Below are 17,772 nucleotides of genomic sequence, written 5' to 3'. Positions count from 1 at the left end.
TTATTGACACAGGGACCAACATAACAAATGTAATTTTCAGTGGTAGCTTCATTTGTTTCTAATTCATTTATCAGAATATGGAAAATATTTTTCCAGTCTGTGAACAGCAATGGGTCTGCTTCATCATGAAAATAGTTTCCATCAGTGCATTTCGTGCCTCATACAGATATTCTCTGTCCTTTCAGGCATTTGTACTGTGACCATTGCCATTGGTCCTGGTCACATACAGCTCTGCAGGGGATCATAAGATACATACAGTAGATTGTCTTCTGCCTCAGCGTTGGACACATTCTCCGTCATTCTATGTCAGATTTGAACACAACCTACTTCACCAACCCCTCCACCTTCATTCTGTTGGGCATTCCTGGCCTGGAGTCAGCCCATGTCTGGATCTCCATCCCCTTCTGCACCATGTACATCATAACCATCTTGGGGAACTTCGCCATCCTCTTCATCGTGAAGATGGAGCCAAGCCTCCATGAGCCCATGTACTATTTCCTCTGCATGCTGGCCATCACCGACCTGGTCCTGTCCACATCTACACTACCCACAATATTGAGAAATTTCTGGTTTATTTCCAGAGAAATCGATTTCAGTGCCTGCCTCACCCAGTTGTACTTTGTTCATTCCTTCTCAGTGATTGAATCTGGGATATTGGTGGCCATGGCTTTCGATCGCTACGTGGCCATCTGCCATCCCCTGAGACATTCTGCCATCCTGAATAAACCCGTGGTGGCCAAGATTGGTCTGGCCGTGGTGCTGCAAGGTGCCATACTTGCACTGCCCTATCCCTTCCTGGCAAGGCAGTGGCCGTATTGCAGAACCAACATCATCCCCTACACGCACTGTGAGCACATGGACGTGGTGAAGCTGGCCTGTGCCGACATCCGCGTCAGTAGTTACTACGGCCTCTTTGTGCTATTCTGTAGCTTTGGTCTGTATGTGATTTTTATTTTCATTTCCTACACCCAGATCCTTAGGGCCATCTTCCGCCTCCCCACAAATGATGCCCGGCTCAAGACTTTTGGGACCTGCACTTCCCATCTCTGTGTCATCTTAGCCTTTTACACTCCAACTCTCTTCTCCTCCTTCTCAACCCGGTTTGGCTTCAATATACCCCTGAATTTCAACGTTCTCTTTGCCAACATTTACCTCCTGGTGCCCCCCATGCTGAACCCCATCATCTACGGAGTGAGGACCAAACAGATCCGGGACAGGCTACTCCAGCTTGTTACCCTGAACGGGACATAAATGTTTTCTCCTGGGGTACATCTACACTAGCCCCCTAGATTGATCTAGGGAGGCTAATGAGGGCGACCGGAATTGCAAATCAAGCTCAGGTTTTAAATATCCCACACTTGATTTGCATGTTCCCAGCGGTCGCCATTTTAGAAATTGACTAGTCCGAAGTAACTGCCCGTGTCTACATGCGGCAGTGAAACGGGATTCCAGAATAAAGCCCTAAATCGAATTAGGTGGTAAACCTCATTCCACAAGGAATAACACTTAATTTGATTTAGGGCTTTATTTTGGAATCCCGTTTCACTGCCATGTGTAGACATGGGCAGTTACTTTGGGCTAGTCAATTTCTAAAATGGTGACTGGCCGGGACTATGGAAATGAAGCATGGGATATTTAAATCCTGGGCTTGATATTCAATTCTGGTTGCCCTCATTAGCCTCCCTAGATTGATCTAGGAGGCTAGTATAGACGTACCCCTGGTGTTCTGGCTCTCGAGCAGAGCTCCATGCTGAGATGGTTGGTGACAGGCTGCTGGGCCCTCTTCCCTAAATCACTCACTGGCTAGTCAAAGAGCAATTCAATCGTTTCCTGATATTTCTTTCTCGTTGTGACAAATTGGAGAATGGGTCTGTGTGCGACTTATTCATTGTAACTGGACTAGCCACCTACCCCATCCTTGTCCAGATACTGCACCCCTGCTCTACGTCTTCCCTTGAGGCCCTAGGCATTACTGTGCCTTTTCTTCCAAGTTTCCTTTCCTATTGCTTGCTCCTGTCCTCTCCCATCATTTATTGGATCATCTCCATCATGGGTTGCCGCCCCCTCCTGCGTTCCATATGGAATGGAGATGGAGCTGGGGCCGCTCTCTCCCCAGTCTAGTTCCCCTCTTGCTCTGGGGTGTTACAAGCTAGAAAGCCCTCAAAGTTCCCTCACCCAACATGCACCCAGGAGTGTTCATGGAGGCTCTGCATGAACCCACAGCAGAGATTACAGCCTGTCCTCCAGCTTCCCAACAGAGACCCCAGAGCTTCACTGATTCACCCCACTCAAAATGAGGCCAGTGTGAATTTATTACCCAGGTCACCACTGCTGCAAAGAAAAATGGGTGTTTAGCTTCTGTTCATGAGCGGAGAATTCACAGTATGTTAGGTAACATGTAAAATACATTTATTGGCTACCGAAAGAGAGCTTTGAAAGGAGCATAGATAATAGCAAATGGATCTAAGTAGATTAATGATGAAAAATAAAAACACCTATTGTCTGTGTCTAATGTACTAGTCGGGGTTTCAATAAAGTACTGTCCAGCTGAGTTTGCTAGCACAGGCAAGTGAGTTTTTTCAGTTGGTCATTCTGTTTCCTGCCTAGGACCAGAACTTCGCCCCTAGTTCAGTCTTTTCCCTCTTGTAGTTTTAGGAGCGTTGTTGTACGGAGAGTGAGGAACCATTGTCATGTTATTGCCCCTTTACAACTTAAATGCTGAAGGAACCAACCAGGGACCCAGGCTCATCCTGACATGCTGCTCACAAAGAGGGAGGAACTAGTAGGTGAAGCAGAGGTGGGTGACAACCGGGGCAGCAGTGCTCATGAGATGGTCGAGTTCAGGATCCTGACCCAAGGAAGAAAGGAGAGCAACAAACCACACACCCTGGACTGCAGAAAAGCAGAGTTTGACTCCCTCAGAGAACTGATGGGAAGGATCCCCTGGGACGCTAATATGAAGGGCAAAGGAGTCTAGGCAAGTTGCCTGTATTTGAAAGAAGCCTTATTGAATCATAGAACCATAGAGTTGGAAGAGACCTTAGGAGGCCATCAAGTCCAGCCCCCTGCCCAAGGTAGGACCAATCCCAATTAAATCAACCCAGCCAGAGCTTTGTCTAGCTGAGACTTAAACACCTCTAGGGATGGAGACTCCACTACTTCCCTAGGGAACCCATCCCAGTGCTTCACCACCCTCCTAGTGAAATAGTTTATCCTAATCTCCAACCTGGACCTCTCCCACCACAACTTGAGCCCATTGCTCCTTGTTCTGCCATCTGTCACTACTGAGAACAGCCTCTCTCCAGCCTCTTTGGAACCTCCCTTCAGGAAGTTGAAGTCTGCTCTCAAATCCCCACTCACTCTTCTCTTCTGCAGACTAAATAGGCACAACTCCCTCAGCCTCTTTTCATAGGTCATATTTTCCAGCCCCCTAATCATTTAGGTTGCCCCCCGCTGGACCCTCTCCAATGCATCCGCATCCTTCCTGTAATTGGGGGCCCAGAACTGGACATAATACTCCAGATGTGGCCTCACCAGAGCCAAGAAAAGAGGAATAATCACATCTCTGGATCTGCTGGCAATGCTCCTCTTAATGCAACCTAATATGCCATTAGCCGTCTTGGCTACAAGGGCACATTGTGAACTCATGTCCAGCTTCTCATCCACTGCAATCCTGAGGTCCTTCTCTGCAGAACTGCTGCTTAGCCTGTCGGTCCCCAGTCTGTAACAATGCTTGGGATTCTTCTGTCCCAAGTGCAGGACTCTACACTTGTCCTTGTTGAAACTCTTCAGATTTCTTGTGGCCCAATTCTTCAATTTGTCTAAGTCACTCTGGATTCTATCCCTGCCCTCCAGTGTATCTACCTCTCCCCCTAGCTTAGTATCATCCACAAACTTGCTGAGGGTGCAATCCATCCCCTCATCCAGATCATTAATAAAGATATTGAACAAAACCAGTCCCAGACCCGAACCTTGGGGCACTCTGCTAGAAACCGACCGCCATCCTGACATCGAGCCGGTGATCACTACCCGCTGGGCCTGACCTTCCAGCCGCTTTCTATCCATCTTACAGTCCATGTATCCAATCCACATTCCCTTAACTTGCTGGCAAGAATATTTGGGAGACCGTATCAAAAGCCTTGCTAAAGTCAAGGTCTATCACCGCCACTGACTTCCCCATGTCCACAGAGCCAGTTACCTCATCATAGAAGCTAATCAAATTGGTCAGGCACGACTTGCCCTTTATGAATCCATGCTGACTATTCCTGATCACCTTCCCCTCTTCCAAGTGCTTCAAAATGGATTCCTTCAGGATCCCCTCCATGATTTTTCTGGAGGAAGGGAACACAACAGGTAATCCTCATGTGATCCCTCCCCTGTCACCTACCTCCAGACAAAGAGAGGCTAGGGATACCATTCCTACTTATCCTGGCTAACAGATTCATGAAGGCTAGGTCCATCAATGGCTATCTAGCTCTTTTTAGAACCCTGTTAAAGTCGTGGTCTTCTCCACATCCTCTGGCAAGAAGTTCCACAGGTTGACTGTCTGCTGAGTGAAGAAAAACTAGCTTTTGTTTGTTTTAAAGCCGCAGACTATTAATTTCATTCGGTGACCCCTAGTTCTTTTATTGTGGGAATAAATAAATAACTTTTCATTATTGACATTTTCCACACCAGTTATGATTTTATAGATTTCTGCCATATCCCCCCTTAGTCTCCTCTTTTCTAATCTGAAAATTCCCGTCTTTTTAATCTCTCTTCATATGGGACCCATTCCAAGCCCCTAATCATGTTTGTTGACCTTTTCCAAATCTTTTTCAATGGCAATATATCTTTTTGGATGAGGAGACCACATCTATACGCAGTATTCAAGATATGGTCATACTATGGTTTTATGTAGAGGCAATAAGATATTCTCTGTCTTAATCATTATCCCTTCTAACATTATCACTTCTAACATTCTGAACATTGTTTGCTTTTTTGACTGCTGCTGCACATGGCGTGAATGTTTTCAGAGAACTATCCACAATGACTCCAAGATCTCTCTCTTGAATAGTTGTAGCTAAATTAATCCCCATCATACTGTAGAAATAGTTGGGATTATTTTTTCTAATGTGCATTAATTTACATGGATCAACATTAAAGTTCATTTTCCATTTTGTTGCCCAATCACTTAATTTGGTGAGATCTTTTTGAAGCTCTTCACAGTCTGCTTTGGTCTTTACTATTTTGAGCAGTTTAGTATCATCTGAAAATTTAGCCACTTCACTGTTTGTCCCTTCCTGTAGATCATTTATAAAAAAGTTGAATAAGATTAGTTCCGGGACAGATCCTTCGGAGACCCCACCATTTGGTCCCGGTGACTTGTTACTCTTAAATTGATCGATTTGTCCTAAAACCTCCTCTAATAAACACTTCAACCTGGGACAGTTCCTCAGATTTGTCACCTAAAAAAAATGACTCAGGGTTGGGAATCTCCCCAATATTCTCATTTGTGAAGACCGAAGTAAAGAATTCATTTAGCTTCTCCACAATGTTCACTGAGCATCTTCACTATGACTTTGTCATCCTTGAGAGCTCCTTTAGCTTCTCAGTCGTCCAAGTGCTCTTGAGAATCGTTGAGTGTTCCTTTAGTGTCAAGTAGAGAGCAACCAAAATGATTGGAGCACACACAATCTGGGCCCTCTATGAGGGAGGCTGAGGGGCTTTGGGTTATTAGTCTGCACAAGAGAAGAGTGAGGGGGGATCTGAGAGCAGCCTGCAACTCCCTGAAGGGGGTTCCAAAGAGGCTGGAGAGAGGCTGTTCTCAGTGGTGACGTGTGGCTCATTCCCTAGCCTAGGTTGCCCCTCTCTCTTGTAGGGCATCGGCCTTAGACTTTGATTATGTTTGCGGCGGGTCACTCGGGCCTCTGGCTGTGACTGTCACTCTCTCCACGAGCACGGACAGGCCACCTCTCCCTGTGGCTCCGTGTGTCGCACCATACGAGGGTGTGTTCGGAGGCACTTCCCTGTGCTAGGCGCTTCCACGGCCCTGCAGGAAAGGGGCTGCCCAGTGTGAGGAGAGTGACCGAGGAGAGTCGCTGCGCTCCGGCCCCAGTGTGACAGCCCCGTGGGCCTGCAGAAAGTGCCTGTGCCTGCCCGTAGCCACCTTCTCCACGTGGCTCTGTCTCCTGCCCACCCCCCACCCTGGGTGCTCACAGGTGCCACATTCTGTGCAGACCTAGGCCTGGTGCCGAACTTTCTCACTAACCAAATATCATTTTAAATTATACACGGAGCAGCCAATTGCTCTGTGGCTCAGCCAAGGGCCCAGAGTTCTCCTCTCCCCGTGGGAAGGTCCAATAATTGCTGTTCATGCATGAAGCTGGATGAATAGCCCAGTCTCCAGGATGGCTACATCCAGATGCTGCTTCTCCCCCAGAGGCTGAACAAACCCCCCAAGGGCTGCCCAGAGCTGTGTTATAAATGGTTCACATGCTGTGTCAGTGCTCGGCTGCAGACGCTGGGCTGAGAGAGGAGCAGGACGCGGCTGTCTAAGTGGGAGTCCCAGGCACGACTCTTTGGTCTCCAAATTCACAGGTACCATCTCTTGTGGATAATCTCAGCTGCTCAATAACCCCTGAGCTATGTAGACATGCTGAGAGAGAGGGTGAATCTGGGGTCTTAGCTCTGCACGGCCATTAAACATCCCTGGACCTGCCCAAAGAGGATGAGTTTGCTCCCTAATCCCTGGCCAAAACATCCCTCTTTTCTGTGCTACCACACCCCTCCCCAGTGATGTGCTCCAGCCCAAAGTGGCTGTGTTTCCGTGGCATTGGGGTCTTTTGGGAGGAACGGTTTTAATAAATGCAAACACAAGGCCCAATCCTGAGGCTGTGGCCAGCTTTAGGCTCAGGCCTCACAGAAGCAAAACTCCCCTTGGAATCAGAGGAGAGGAAAGAGCTGAGGAGGCAGCTGCACGTCCCTGCACAGACGCTGTCCCCTCCCCCTCCAGCATGTCAGGGCTCTGGCTGGTCCTGGGTGCTCTTTCCTGCCATTAGCCTGCTGGGAAGCGAGGAGGTGCCAGGGCTCCGCACTGCAACCATTGAACCCCCTTCTCAGCAGAGACAAGTCCAGGGTTCCCATTGCTGCTGTAAGGCTGTGACACATTAATGCATTAAGTGCTCACAAGCCCTCAGCCAAAGCCCAGAACAGGCCCCAGTCTGGCTCTTGCAGCACTGGGAGTGGGAGAATCCAGCCCTTCCCCTCGCAGTCTCTCGGCAGGTTGAATCACGCTCAGGGCTCAGCCATTCGCCCGGATTTCCAGCTGGAATTCGTCTGGCTTCAGCCTCCAGCCTCTGGGCCTGGCGCTTCTCATCTCGGTGAGATCCCAGCGCCCGACATTCCCTGCGGTTTCGCCCCAGCCCAGTCTCTGCCTGAGCCTAGTTTGATACGATAATGAGATGAGGGTTTGGGTGTCTCTCTGGATAGGATTTTACGCAGCCTCTCCCCATCTGTGCGGCTCTTCTCCTCACTCTCCCATGTTGGATCCCATAAGGTCACCCAGTCAGTTTCATCGATGCCGTGTGCAATGGGGAAACCCTGCTCCAGATCACAGCTCTCCTGTTCACATGACCAAAAACACCAGTGTCCCTTTGACTGACGCTGGGAGCTCCCCATGAGGCGGTCGTCCAGTTACCCCCAAATGGTTTCCAGGCTCCCTTTGCTCCATGACAGAGGGCCCTCATCTCTGTTACCATGGAAACATAGAAAAACAGAGTACCAGAGCTGACAGGGACCGTGGGAGTTCCTCGAACCCCGTCCCCTGCCCCCAGACAGGGCTGAGAAGTTCCAGGCTGGTGCGAGGTGATCTCACCCAGTCGCTTTCACCGATGCTGTGTGCAAGGGGGAAACCCTGCCCCTGCGCCAGCTCACAGCTCTGCTGTGCACACGACCAGGAATCCCAGCGTCCCTTGGCCACAGCCCGGCACTGGGAGCTCCCGGTGAACCCAACTAAACTCTGAATCCCGTCCAGGGTCCCATTGATCCACTTCATGGTGCCCTCATCTAGGGCTCAGGCCGGCACTCAACACGCTTTCCTGCCCACCACAGAGCCCTGCGTTCCCATTGGACAGCTCCGCATTCGAGTACATCAAACTATTTTGTTACCATAGAAACATAGAGTCCTAGGCCTGGCAGGGATGTGGGAGGCCCATGAGTCCTGTCCCCTTTCCTCACCCAGGGCTGAGCAGTTCCAGGCCGGTGGTGAGTAGTCTGCAGCCCCCGGCCACACACAGCTGCTGAGGAGAATGGGACCGTGGCTGGGAGACATTTTGCTGACAGCAACCATCCCCAGGCACCGCTCCCACAGCTCTGCGTGGCTCTGTCCCCCTGTGCCCAGCCCAGGAGAGCGGTGGGGAGGGCGGCCCCTCGCCTGCAGACCCTGCTCCGCACAGCTCTTTCCTACCTTGTCCCCAGCGTGGTGCTCCACTCCACGCCCTGTCCAGTCTGCCCGCAGCTTTCCCAAAATGTGGTGCCCAGAACTGGACAAAATATTATAGTTGGGGATAATTGAGTGCAGAGCAGAGAAGAAGAACTTAGCTGTCTTGTGTAAAATATCCCCCGTTACAGAGTCCCAGTGTAATATTTGCTTTTTTTTCCAGCCATGTGACGCTCGTTACTCATATTTAACTTGTGGTCCACTAGGACCCCTCAATCCCTTTCAACAGGGCTCTTTTCTCGAGAGTTTCTTCCCTTTTTGTGTGTGTGCGCAACTGATTTTTCTTTCCTAAGAATTGTTTTTGAATTAAACCTATTCCCATGTTTTCCATTTCCCCCGACCTTTCTTTCTTCAGACTTTGCCATTACTTTTAGTAGAATTTTGCCTCCATTTGCCTCTTTTGGGGGGTTCATTTGTTTTTGGCTCTGCTGATGCCCGACTGAGCAGTTCTGGTTGTGAATGAGCTGGGTGGTTGATTGTTCACTTTGAAACGTGCTCCCAACCCGAAGGTGCCACTGTAGATGGGATTTAACATTCTCCTTTATTGCTAATGGACTGAGGGTCTGTCTACACTAGCCCCCTAGTTCGAATTAGCGAGGCTAATGTAGGCATTCAAAGTTGCAAATCAAGCCTGAGATTTAAATATCCCGCGCTTGATTTGCATCTTCCCGGCCTGTTGCCACTTTTTGAAATGTACAAGTCCGGACTAACTGCCCTCATCTACATACGGCAGGGACCCGGTAGTTCTAATTAAAGCCCCTAGTTCGAACCACCTGTTAAACCTCCCCAGAGCGTCCCCCCTGGCCTCATCCCGTCCTTGCCATTCACAGCTTTCAGTCCAGCTGCTGCTGCCATGCGCGGCGTTCCCAGGTGAGCAGGGATACGCCTGGCCGTGATGTGACATCATGGCCCGGGTCTTTAAAACTGCTTGGCGCCGTGTTGTGCCACATGGCCTAGCTCCGGGTTCGGAGTCTGGGGACTCCTGGGGCCCAAGCACAGACTCCAGCCCCACAAAGTGGAAGGCAGAAGGTAAGGTGAGGGGGAGGAAGGTGCTTGTGCAGAGGGCGAGGGGGAAATAGGGGAAGGGGTTGGGGAGGAAGGGGCTTGTGTGGAGGGGGAAGAGGGAAGAAAGGGGAAGGCACCAAGGGACAGCGTGGAGGCCTGGGGGCCAAGTGGAGACAATGAGGAAAATGGCAGGAGGGGAGGTGTCAGCAGAAGGGGGGGCAGGGTGATGCTGGGAGAGGAGAGGGGAAGGGCCTTGGGGGCTAGAGGGAAGAGGGGGAGGTGCTGGGAGAAGGCTTGAGAGAAGGGGTGGGCATGAGAAAGGTGGGGATGGAGCACGGCATGTGTGAGGGCACAGAAGGGCATGAGAGGAACGGGGGCAGAGGGTGGTGAGGGGGTGGGTGTCACAAGTTTTGCTTTATTCGGGCCGCACACCCTGTTAGTTTACAGTGACCTGCGTGCCCCCACCGATCCATAACGTGCCTTCCCCTGTCAACTGTGATGGCCCCCAAGAGGCGAGCCTCTGCCTTCTTAAGTTAGATACCACCGAAGAGCCTGCTGGTAGCAGGGAGGGGGGTCCGGGCCCACCCTCTCTCACGGGCCCCGGCCCAGGGCCCGGACACTGGGAACCGAGCTCCCAATGGTAGTGAGCGGTGGCGTACCCCTAAACGCACTCACTTTTGGGCTCCGCGACCCTACCTTGGGCCACGCTCCCCCCTGCCACCGAGCTTCCCGGAGCAGCTCTTACTGCCCCTCCTTGTATTCTATTCAACTTATTCATAAACAATTCAGAGAAAGGGGTAAGCAGTGAGGTGGCAAAGTTTGTGGACGATACTAAACTGTTGAAGATAGTTAAGACCAAAGCAGACTGTGAAGAACTTAAAAAAGATCTCACCAAACTGAGTGACTGGGAAACAAAATGGCAAATGAAATTTAATGTGGATAAGTGTAAAGTAATGCACATTGGAAAAAAAACCCAACTATATGTACAGTATGATGGGGGCTAATTTAGCTACAACTAATCAGGAAAGAGATCTTGGTGTTATCATGGATAGTTCTCTGAAAACATCCACGCAGTGTGCAGTGGAAGTCAAAAAAGCAAATAGGATGTTAGGAATTATTAAAAAAGGGATAGAGAATAAGACGAAGAATATCTTACTGCCCCTATATAAAACTATAGCATGCCTACATCTTGAATAGTGTGTACAGATGTGGTCTCCACACCTCAAAAAGATATTTTGGCCTTGGAAAAGGTTCAGAAAAGAGCAACTAAAATGATTCGGGGTTTGGAACGGATCCCAAATGAGGAGAGGTTAAAGAGAATGGGACTTTTCAGTTTAGAAAAGAGGAGGCCCTCTCCACACCACTCATGATTTTATAGGCCTCTATCCTATCCCCCCTCAGTCTCCTCTTTTCTAAGCTGAAAAGTCCCAGTCGCTTTAACCTCTCCTCGTATGGGACCCGTTCCAAACCCCTAATCATTTTAGTTGCCCTTTTCTGAACCCTTTCTAAGACCAAAATATCTTTTTTGAGGTGAGGAGACCACATCTGTATAAAGTATTCCAGATATGGGCGTACCGTAGTTTTATAGAGGGGCAGTAAGATATTCTTCATCTTATTTTCTATCCCTTTCCTAATAATGCCCAGCATCCTATTTGCCTTTTTGACCGCCGCTGCACACTGCGTGTAAGTTTTCAGAGAACTGTCCATGATAACTCCAAGATCTCTTTCCTGATTTGTCGTAGCCAAGTTAGCCCCAATCATACTGTACGTATAGTTGGGGTTATTTTTCCCGATGTGCAAAAAGAATGTTCTTTTTCACACCGCGCACAGTCAACCTGTGGAAATCCTTGCCAGAGGAGGCTGTGAAGGCTAGGACTATAGCAGAGTTTAAAAAAGCAAGATACATTCATGGAGGTTAGGTCCATAAAAGGCTACTAACCAGGGGGTTAGGCATGGTGCCCTTGGCCTCTGTTTGTCAGAGGCTGGAGAAGGACGGCAGGAGACAAATCGCTTGATCATTGTCTTTGGTCCACCCACTCCGGGGCACCTGGCCTTGCCCACTGTCAGTAGACAGGATACTGGGCTAGATGGACCTTTGGTCTGACCCAGTATGGCCATTCCTATGTTCTTATTTTCTTAATATCCAGCCTACATCTCCCCCACTGTAACTTGAGCCCATTGCTCCTTGTTTTGCCATCTGTCACCACTGAGAACAGCCTCTCTCCATCCTCTTTGGAACCTCCCTTCAGGGAGTTGAAGGCTGCTCTCAAATCCCCCCTCACTCTTCTCTTCTGCAGACTAAACAGACCCAAATCCCTCACCCTCTCCTCATAGGTCATGTGCTCCAGCCCCTGAATCATTTTGGTCACCCTCCGCTTCATGCTCAATTCATTTTTATTAAAGTAAACGGAAAATGTTTATGATTTATTTTAAATTATTGTATTTAAAAAATAGACTGGTTTTGTTATGAATTTAATTTTATTTGAATTTCTTCAAAAAAGGATTGTTACATTTTTACAGTTTAATTTTTATTATTACATGCTTTAAATAGGAATTCCATCTAGTGGGGGTTTTTTCTTCATCCCGATAAATTCACTCTGTTTTAAGAAAAAGGGGGTAAAATCAGTTTGGTTTCCAATAACATTTTATTCTATTATTCTTTGCTGATTTAGCTATTCCAGAACAGAGCACTACACAGAACTTCTCCATTTCATCCCTTACATCTAAGGCCTGTTGAGAAGCAGCCCTATTGCCGATTCATCCTATTTGAAGCAATGGTCTTTACTTCCACCACGGCTGGGAATGAGCGCAGGTCTCCGTGGTGCTGATAACAGTGAGGACCTGCTGTTTTCCAGGACGTGTGTTTCCTGCTCTTTCCTTGAATGGTTTCCCACAGCACGAGGTGGAGACATTATTGACCCAGGAAGCACCATAAAATATGAAATTGCCAGTAGAAGGGTCATATGTTAATAATTAATTTCTCTTAATAATGAATATTCGTTTCCAGTGTGTGGAGAGCAACCGAGCTGCTTCTCTGTGAAAATAGTCTCCATCAGTACATACCATGCCCCATACAAACATTCTCTGTCCTTTCAGGCATTTGTACTGCGACCATTGTCATTGATCCTGGTCACATACAGGTCATCAGGGGATCAGAAGGTGCAGACAATAAACAGCCTTCTGCGTCATCGTTGGACACGTTCTCCGTCATTCCATGTCAGATTCCAATAAAACTTACTTCACCAACCCCTCCACCTTCATCCTGCTGGGCATCCCTGGCCTGGAGGAGGCCCATGTCTGGATCTCCATCCCCTTCTGTGCCATGTACATCATAACCATCTTGGGGAACCTCATCATCCTGTTCATCGTGAAGACAGAGCCGAGCCTCCATGAGCCCATGTACTATTTCCTCTGCATGCTGGCCGTCACCGACCTGGTTCTGTCCACATCTACACTACCCACAATACTGAGAAATTTCTGGTTCAATTTCAGGGAGATCAACTTCAATGCCTGCCTCACCCAGCTGTACTTCATTCATTCCTTCTCCGTGATTGAGTCTGGGATCTTCGTGGCCATGGCGTTTGATCGCTACGTGGCCATCTGTGATCCCCTGAGACATTCCACCATCCTGAATAACTCTGTGGTGGCCAAGATCGGCCTGGCCGTGGTGCTGCGAGGTGCCATATTTGCACTGCCCTATCCCTTCCTGGCGAGGCACTGGCCATATTGTAGAACCAACGTCATCCCCTACACACATTGTGAGCATATGGATGTGGTGAAACTGGCCTGTGCGGACATCCGCGCCAGTAGCTACTACGGCCTCTTTGTGCTAATCTGTAGGATTGGTCTGGATGTGCTCTTTATTTCTGTGTCTTATATTCAGATCCTCAAGGCCATCTTCCGCCTCCCCACAAAGGACGCCCGGCTCAAGACTTTTGGGACTTGCACTTCCCACCTCTGTGTCATCTTAGCCTTTTATATCCCAACTCTCTTTGCCTCCCTAACAACCCGCTTTGGCCTCAATATACCCCTGCATATCTACATTCTCTTTGCTAACATTTACCTCCTGGTGCCGCCCATGCTGAACCCCATCATCTACGGAGTGAGGACCAAGCAGATCCGGGCCAGGCTGCTCCGGCTCGTTACTCTGAAAGGGACCTAAATGTTTTCTCCTGGTTCTCTGGCTCTCAGACAGAGCTCCATGCCAAGATGGTTGGTGAGAGGCTGCTGGGCTCCCTTCCCTGAATGACTCACTGGCTAGTCAAAACGCAATTCAATCCTTTCCTGATATTTCTTTCTTGTTGTAACAAATTGGGGAATCAGTTTGTGAGCAACTTACTCATAGTAAGTGGATGGCCAAGGACCGACCACCTACCCCACCCTTGCCCAGAGACCCCACCCCTGCTCTACGTCTTCCCTATAGGCCCCAGCCATTACTGTGCCTTTTCTTCCAAGTTTCCATTTCTCCTGCTTGCTCCTCTTCTCCCCCATCATTTACTGGATCATCTCCGTGATGGGTTGCTGCTTTCAGGGTTCCACATGGAACGGAGGTGGAGCTGTGGCCTCTGGCTCCCCAGTCTGGCTCCCCACTTGCTCTGGGATGTGACAAGCTAGAATGTCGTCAAAGCTCCCTCAACCAATGTTCACAGACAGGGCCTGCACCCAGTGTGTTCATGGAGGCTCCGGCCAGCCACTGCATGAACCCACAGCAGAGATTACAGCCTGCCCTCCAGCTTCCCAGCAGAGGACCCCAGGGCTGCTGGCAAGGCTGTTCCCCACCTTGGCACGACAAATGTAGAAGTGGGGGCCCACAAAAGTACCCCAAAATCTTATCTCCACAGGCTTTGGTGTAAAAAGCTCCTTCCAATTCCTAATACCCAGACATTGAGGAATATCCGCTGCCACCACCCAAGTAATTCGAAGAAAACCAGGAAGAGATCACTTGGGAAAACTTCTTCCCAAAACCTCAGTGGTACCTGAAACTCTTTTCCTCAAAAGAGCTTGAAAAAGAGAAAAAAGAAAAACGTGCTGCAGTCTGTGGTAACTGAACTCTCAGTAAGTCAGACAGACCTTCCAGGACACAAAAATGAATCAATACTGGTTAATTAGAAAAAGAAACAAACTTTTGTTATCAAAACAAAACTAAAATTGCAAGCATAATGAAGTGGCTAGATGAAAAAGAGTCATCCATTGATTTAGATACTCAGGGGGAAAGTCCATGGGTTAGAAAGCTTCTGTTACAAAAGAGAGAGAGAAAAAAGAGCTCAACTTTTAACAGATCGACATCAGTCCCAAATTCTGAAACCAGAAAACAGTAATCAGAAAATAGGGCCATCTTCCGCCTGCCCACCAAGGACGCCCGGCTGAAGACTTTTGGGACCTGCAGCTCCCACCTGTGCGCCATCTTAACCTTTTACATCCCAGGGCTCTTCTCCTCCCTCACGTACCGGTTTGGACAGAATGTGCCTCTGCATTTCCACATTCTCATTGGCAACATGCAACTCCTGGAGCCCCCCATGCTCAACCCCATCATCTACGGGGTGATGACCAAACAGATCCGGGCCAGGCTGCTCAGGCTCTTTAGTCATAAAGAGACGTAACTTGGAGAAGAACCAGGCAACCCAGGAGTGGATGGGAAAAAAGAACTGCTTTATTGCTCACACGTGTTTACCAGGGACATTCAGAACAATGTACGAGTGACAACAATTTGGCACCAATTACACCCTTTTATCTAGTTTACTATGTTAATTCATATGTCTATCACTCCTTTTCCTAAAATCTTATTTGGTATATTAACTCCCATACATTGAACATTAATTAGCATGTGATGAATCTGAATATTCCCGCCCTAATTACTATTTACTGAATTTCTAATTAAATCACCACTTTTCTATGCTAAAACTTTCCAAATCAGCAGATTATGGAGATAACAAGACAAGTAAGCCTGAAATATTTTATACTTTGCCGGTAAGGGTGAGTAAGAGACACAACAAAGAAATGCAGCTACAGGCTTATCTAGTTTATAGGCTGTAAAAGCAAAGGCAAAGAGCATGTTTATACCTAAGAAAGGATCATATCTGCTTTGGTCGGACCCTGATCTATCTTTCCAGACTGCCGAAACAAAGGGAAAAGGTGTGTAAGGGCAGCACATGCTGTGGCTGACCCCTTACTACTATGAATATCCACCCCACACCCCTATTAATCTTTCCATATCCCAACAGGAACGTTTCCCTGCACGCTTTGTCTCTGAGGTCAGTGACGAGCTGGTTGGTGACAGGGGGCTGGGCCCTCTTCCCGGGGGCCTTGTCTAGGAGGTTAGATCGAAGATAGGTGGATTGGCTGGATTTAGGATTAATGAGATGGGATGGGGGAGCAGTAACAGGTGACCCCCTGGGGGGCTTCCCGGGGTGCTGACATGGCCACTGCCACTCGCCTTCCCTCTCTCTGGGGCTCCTCACCGCCCGGTCCTGCTGGGCCAGCTCCATGGTCACCCCCAGCCGAGGCCCCGAGCTGAGGTCCCTGCTCCCGCCCCCAAGAAGCAGCACAGACACTGAACCTCTTCAGGTCCAAGGGGAGGGCAGTTTAGGGCCCAGCTCCCTGGGACACCCCTCCCCAGAGGGGATCAAACCCCAACGAATGACTTGGGTCAGCCCTCTCTAGCAGTGAACGGGGGAATGTGCCCACTGCTTCCCCCCCCCCCCCCCCCCCAGGTAACAATAATTCACGCTGGGCTTGGTAGGAAATAAAAGTGACTGTATTAAATACCAGCAGTGGGGTTGACGTGGTGATAAGTGAGAACAGGCCGAGCAGAGTCGGTAACAAATCAGAAGAAACAAAACCGCTTGGCTAGTTCAACACTGACACCTCAGAGCAAACTCCTCACACTCGCCCTCCAACCTCTTCTCCAGCCGCCCCCCGAAACCAGGCTTCTCCCCCTGCCCCCAGGGTCTTCAGCTCCGTCCTTCAGGTGCACCCAGCCAAAAGACCCAGGCCTCTGCTTTCCTATTCTTTTTGTTAAGGGTTTGGGGCCCTCCTGAGCACCCATTGCTCAGCCCTAAGGACAAAAGGGATCGTTTAAGAGCTCCTCATCAAGACTTTGAGGGTAACCCCCTCCATGTCTCTCGTTCACATGTTTAAACCCACAACGTATTCCCCACTCCATGTGTCTAATTTTACACACCACAAGGATGCCTACATTGTAGTGAGAGCAACAGACCCAGTGGGTCGTGACATCCGATGGATGGGTTATACAGAACAATATGCTCAAGGCACCATTAAGTTATGTACATTCGTGTCCATACTTCCCTTTCATAAAGCATGGGGGGGGTCACTGTCCCCTGAAAAGCATCACTTCTCTAGCCAGCTGTGCAGCCACCTGGAAGCCTGCGCCTCCCTCCCAGCCCTGCTCCTGCTGTACCACTCCCCTGGACCAGGCTCCATTGCAGGAAATGATGTCCAGATTGTCTGGTCCAACCCAGTGGGAGCCCCTCACCCCACAGCTCCCCTTACCCCAGTGCTGGGCTGCATGGGGCTCCAGCCCCCATAGGGTTGGCCCTGCTGACTGGAAGCCCAGGCGAGATGAAATCCATTAGTGGTCTCTGTGTCTCATTGGGATGTGCTGGGCAGTTTTTTGGGTGCAACTCATCCCCGCCTATGGCTGCCAGCATTTGAACTGCACATAGCAGTTACTTCCCATTGTTTGAAGGCTGTACCCCATGCTGTCACAACAAATGCAGAAGTAAGGGCCCGCAAGAGCGTCCCAAAATCTTGTCTCTGCAGGCTTTGGTACAAAAACTACCCCCAAAATCCTAATATCTGGATTTTGGGAAATCCGTGGCCACTACCCAAGTAATTCAAAGAAAACAATGGAAGAGATCACTTGAGATCATCACCTCCCTGAGGTAAACCTCTCCCCTGCCCCAACCTCTGTTTTATTTGGAATTGGGAAAAACAGAGGCATCCCACAGACTGACCTTTCAGGACACAGCAATTAGCCAGTACCAGTTAATTAAGTAAAAAAAAGAAAATAAACTTTTATTATCAAAACAAAACTACAGAGGCAAGCATAGTAAAGTGGCTAGATGGGAAGAGCCACCAATTGATAAAGATTCTAAAGGAACCCCCTGGGTTAAAACTTAGTTTCAAAGAAATACCAACACAAGCTCAGACATTAGATCCAAATTCCCAAACCAGGAAAAACAACAGATCCTGACAGACTAGCTAAACTTTGCCCTACATACACATTGAGAGTCTTTTCTTGGAGCGAGACGGGCCTCCCATCTCTCTGT

At 49.0% G+C, this 17,772-nt stretch overlaps 3 protein-coding genes across 3 annotated transcripts in view; all 3 read left to right on the top strand.

Annotated features, from left to right (window-relative positions):
• The first annotated feature begins 303 nt into the window (after positions 1 to 303).
• On the top strand, positions 304 to 1,251 carry LOC142827809 (olfactory receptor 52R1-like). The gene has a single exon (XM_075923723.1). It carries the CDS (start codon positions 304 to 306, stop codon positions 1,249 to 1,251), a length of 948 nt encoding a protein of 315 aa, XP_075779838.1.
• Positions 1,252 to 8,188: 6,937 nt separating this feature from the next.
• Positions 8,189 to 17,772, top strand: part of LOC142827805 (olfactory receptor 52E2-like) — a 195,999-nt gene continuing 186,415 nt past the window's right edge. The window contains exon 1 of the mRNA XM_075923718.1: positions 8,189 to 8,244. The gene's annotated coding sequence lies outside the window, so the exon portion shown is untranslated. The remainder of the gene's footprint in view (positions 8,245 to 17,772) is intronic.
• On the top strand, positions 12,699 to 13,646 carry LOC142827804 (olfactory receptor 52E2-like). Its single transcript, XM_075923708.1, has one exon. It carries the CDS (start codon positions 12,699 to 12,701, stop codon positions 13,644 to 13,646), a length of 948 nt encoding a protein of 315 aa, XP_075779823.1.

This window comes from Pelodiscus sinensis, chromosome 1 (genome assembly GCF_049634645.1).
Source record: "Pelodiscus sinensis isolate JC-2024 chromosome 1, ASM4963464v1, whole genome shotgun sequence".
In the NCBI taxonomy this organism is placed as follows: Eukaryota; Metazoa; Chordata; order Testudines; family Trionychidae; genus Pelodiscus; species Pelodiscus sinensis.
Note: the sequence above shows the minus strand (reverse complement) of the source record. Positions and strands in the feature narration are given on the sequence as shown.

What these genes read in the sequence shown, in the direction of transcription:
- LOC142827809 (XM_075923723.1), top strand. Translation starts at nt 304, where the DNA reads ATGTCAGATTTGAACACAACCTACTTCACCAACCCCTCCACCTTCATT.
- LOC142827804 (XM_075923708.1), top strand. Translation starts at nt 12,699, where the DNA reads ATGTCAGATTCCAATAAAACTTACTTCACCAACCCCTCCACCTTCATC.